At 43.5% G+C, this 4,754-nt stretch overlaps 1 protein-coding gene across 1 annotated transcript; it reads left to right on the top strand.

Annotated features, from left to right (window-relative positions):
• The first annotated feature begins 3,227 nt into the window (after positions 1-3,227).
• LOC114882556 lies at positions 3,228-4,091 on the top strand. The gene has a single exon (XM_029199435.2). It carries the CDS (start codon positions 3,228-3,230, stop codon positions 4,089-4,091), a length of 864 nt encoding a protein of 287 aa, XP_029055268.2.
• Positions 4,092-4,754: the final 663 nt, after the last annotated feature.

Below are 4,754 nucleotides of genomic sequence, written 5' to 3' on the forward strand. Positions count from 1 at the left end.
AGAATTGCATTTTTTTCTTTACTCGTATCAACTCCTTGAAACATTCTGTATAAAAAAGTACTATTAGAACTAATAAATGGAGAGGCCTCGGCTCCTTCTCTCATCTCCCCTCGCTACTATTCCCTCTCACTATTTTGCTGACGCGCCTATATTGTAACGAACCCCTCTTAGTTTGGGACTCGAAAATTGTTACGTTTAGATTAAATAAAATGATCACTTAAAACCATCGTGTTAATGGGCGGATATCTGATTTGTTTTATTTGGACGAACGCAGTTTACACAATTAGTTACGAATGGATGACGACGTGCTAACCCGATGGGTCGTTTTTAAACAAGGAACTGTTGATCTGTTATCGAGAATTTGAAACGAGAAATTTTCACCCTTTACTGATTTGAGAAATTGCGCCAACCCTGCCGGTAGAACACAATCGTATGGTCCCAGATTTTAACTTATCTTTTTCTTTGGGAAAACGCCTCCTCTATGTGGGCCCTTCCAGTCGTCGATCGTCCTCGATTTTGGTTTAGCAATGATTTTGATGTTTGAGTTCCCTTGGATACGATCCTTAGCGGAAGAGAGCGATTAGTCGCTTGGCATGATATTATATGGGTCTTCTTCCACCACAATAAGGTGCGTGTGCCGTGATTTCGGCACCTCGACGTCGGTGGGCGCCAGATTTCAAATGATACTTTACAATATCTAACAGTACAATGTTTAAAAAACTAATATTTCGTGAGATATCTCATACTTTTCATATGTCTTACCATTCAACTTTTACATCAATAGCTTTTTCCTATCTCTTACCAAATTTAAGATATAACTCGTCCCAATTGCGTGTCGCTTGTATTTCGAGAAACCTATAGTAACTTTGTTTTTCCGAAACTAATAAAAAATACAAAGGAGTCAATATTCTGAGTGAATACAAATAATTTAAATAAATAAATATCTCGTATACAACTTATATAAACGTTTGCAGAATTATTGCAAGGAGGAGGTATATTCTTCTTTTGTTATAACTCCTCTTTGAGCGAGGTTTGTTATGGGGTGCTGTGAAAAATCCAGGCGGGCGTCAGTCAAAACCGGGCGAAAAGGGACAATCTCAACATTCAGAATGAGAGAAGGACAGCATGACTATAGTGCGTCTCACTCGGCGTCGTTGCCTTTTTCGCTTGCTTTCGCTTGCCTTCAGTCGAGTGACGTAACCAAGCTAACGCCTGATTTTGGCTACGATTCCAAATCGGCAACCTTCTTAGTTAGACGCCACCTTATAACTATTAGCTGAACTGAATTTGTCACATGAATTGCTCTGTATTATCCACAAAATGGCGGAACTGGTCTGTGAGAATGCTTTTACGGGCATCCGTTATTCGTCCTTATTTCGCAACAAATGAAGACAAAATAGATCTTAAATTACAGGTAAGGGTTGTGGCTAGGCCGGTCAACTCATGATTTCAATCACAGCACTCTTTTAGTGGCCTAAAAATGCTTCGATTCCGCGAATGCATTTTGTCGATTTTTTACCTCCACTTTAGACGCTTATATTACTAAACATCAACATAATCCCACTGAAACATGAGTTGACCGGTGTGCATTGGACCTTCCTCTTTCGAATAAGACCTCACCCAGCCCTAAATGTTCTCATACAAGGACGAATAACGGAAGCGCGTAAACCCATGTTTATGCCCAGTTTTGCCGGTAATGTCAACGCGCTACTATTACCCGTGTCTACCCCCTTAAGGGGGTACAGTATTACAGTAGTTTTTTCGTTGGGCCTGGTGGAGCCACTTGCGTGTTTTGTTACGAACTTGAAAGGTTTAATTCTCAGCTAGCGTGCGCGCAACACGATCTAGGAAGGCAACAGCGCTTCAAGTATTTTTACAAACACATTCAAACGCTCATTTCGCCAGAGGCATCGCGACGATACGCCTGAAGAACGAAAGCGAAACATTGGCACGCGTTTAGAGTGAGATATATGGTGATCATGCTATCCTTCTTTCAACCCAAATAATAGTACTGTCCCGCTCCGATAAATTCTGACTGACCAAACGCGTCGATTTTACATAGCACACCGTAGCATTCCTCGCTGTTGAAAAATATATGCCTACTCCGAAGGAACGGGCAATCTGAGAATTATTTTTAGAAAAAGTTATTAACTTTTTTAAATAAATGTTTTTTAATTAATGAAAGTATACAGGATACGTCATGGTATGATTATGTATATTTTTCTGTGATTTCATTTTCTTCGTGAATGCAACGATGCACTCAAAAAATGCAAATCCACTTTTTATTTAAATGGATTGCATTTTTTTTTTACTTGTGTCAACTCCTTGAAATATTCTGCATAAAAAAGTACATACTATGGTACTCTTAGAACTAATAAATGGAGGGACCTCACGTCTATACAGTAAAAGTTGAATATGTGCAACAATTCATATATGTATTCAGCCGAGGTGTCGAATCTCGGATTATATGCGATGGCCAGCCAAGCGTGAACGTAGAAAGGGACAGACAGTGGAGGAGAGAGCGAGAGGTCCAATGATCAAAGGAAAGAGCCGAAACATATCGGTGTGACTAATGCTAATTCAATTATAAAACTTTTTTATTTTTGACTTTTTTTAAATGAAATTTTTACTAGCGCATTGGTGAAATTTTTCTGATTAAAATGATACCAAACATGATATAGTTTGAATGAGGCGAGGTTTGTTATGGGGCGCTGTGAAAAATCCAGGCGGACGGCAGTCAAATCTTAGAGAAAAGGGACAATCTCAACATGCAGAATGAGAGAAGGACAGCATGACTGTAGTGCGTCTCACTCAGCGTTCGGGCGATGTTGCCTTTTTCGCTTGCCTTCGCAGCACAGTTCGAGTGACGTAATCAAGCTGACGCTTGATTCTGGCTACGATTCCAGATCGGCAGCCTGTAGCGACCATCGGCGCGCTCTTATGCGCCCTCTGAATGTCACTAGGTTAAGTTAGGTTAGTTTTAGTTTTAGTCTATTAGTTAGTTTGGTAAGACTGTTACATTTTTAGCAAGACGCAAAAAAGCAAGCGTCCCACGCATTCAAAAAGCACGACTGTTATAGTGCAGACAGAGCGTGAGTACAGTGCAATAAAAGATATATATTTCTACCGTAAATTCGTTGTCGCCCAGCTTATTATTCCTTTCCCGTGGGACTTAGTACCCACATATTGGTGCCGAAACCTGTGTGAACTTAAAAGTTAAAGGAAAAATGAGCGAAAATGAATCCGCGTCAAGTGCCGCGACGGACGCCAAGGGACAAGAGATCCAGGCGAGCGAGTTCCGCAACGTGAAACTACCCACGTTTTGGAAGCAGGAACCTCGCTTATGGTTCATTATGCTAGAAAGAGAATTTATAGCATATAACGTGCGCGCCGACGCCGTCAAAAGTTCCGCGGTCGTCCGAAATCTCGACCAGGACACGATGAAAATCGTATTGGACGTAATAGAAGCTCCGCCGGAAAAAAGTACGTACAACGACATTAAACAGGCGTTAATAGAACGGTTGTCAAAATCGGACGAGGCAAACCTCCGCCGTTTGCTGTCCGGCCTAGAGCTGGGCGATAGGAAGCCTTCAGAGCTCCTGAGGGAGATGAAACAACTAGCAGGGGCAAGCGTAGGAGAGGATGCTCTACGAACGCTGTGGATGCAGCGGTTGCCAACCAGAGTGCAAGAAGTGCTTACTATCATTGACGACGCGGGCCTAGAACGTCTAACCAAAGTGGCGGACAAAACAATGGAGCGTTCAGCGGTAGAAATGGCGGCAATTACCGAGCGTACCCACGCTAACAGGGATGCAATGGCGGACACGCGGGACGCAGGACCTACATGGCAAGATGGCGACCTGGCGGCCATTACCAAGAGGCTGTCGCGTATAGAGGCCCGACTCACCAAAAGGGACCGCAGTAGCAGCCGACACCGTTTCTACAGACAAAGGAGAAGCAACAGCCGCGACAACAATGCAGAGAGGAATGGACTCTGCTATTATCACCACAAGTTCGCGGAGGAGTCATGGAAATGCAGGAAGCCGTGCAATTGGGTAGGACCCGACAAACGCCGGCAAGAAAAAAACTAGGGAAGGCATCCCAAGTCGAGGCGATTGGAGATGACTCCCGGAAATACCGCCTCAGCATCAGGGACACACGGAGCAGAATAGAGTTCCTGATCGACACCGGCGCAGACGTTTCCGTCATCCCACGAGCCTTTGGGGGTAAAAACCAGCAGGTAGGCGTTTTCAAATTATACGCGGCAAACGGGGCAGCCATAAACACGTACGGCGAAAAACTTATGTCATTGAATTTAGGGCTTCGTCGCGAGTTCTCCTGGCGGTTCATTATAGCGGACATAAAAAGACCTATAATAGGCGCCGATTTTCTACACTTTTTTAATTTGTTAATAGATCTCCGAAATAGAAAATTGTTAGACGGTAACACACAGGTCCGCAGGAGTGTATCAATTTGCAAAGACAATGTTCCCTCCATATCTACTATAGACAGAAATAACAGGTTCGAATCGTTATTAAGGGAATACGTAGATATTACGAAGCCAGCCGTCAGTAGAAAAATTAAGCATAAAGTGTGCCATCACATTGTAACCGAGGGGCCCCCGTTTGCAGAGCGTGCGAGACGCCTACCTCCTGAGAAGTTGAAGGTGGCTCGAGCAGAGTTTGAGCAAATGCTCAAAGAAAATGTCTGCAGACCATCGGAGAGCCAGTGGGCAAGCCCACTCCACATGGTCC

Source organism: Osmia bicornis, chromosome 7 (assembly GCF_907164935.1).
Source record: "Osmia bicornis bicornis chromosome 7, iOsmBic2.1, whole genome shotgun sequence".
In the NCBI taxonomy this organism is placed as follows: domain Eukaryota; kingdom Metazoa; phylum Arthropoda; class Insecta; order Hymenoptera; family Megachilidae; genus Osmia; species Osmia bicornis.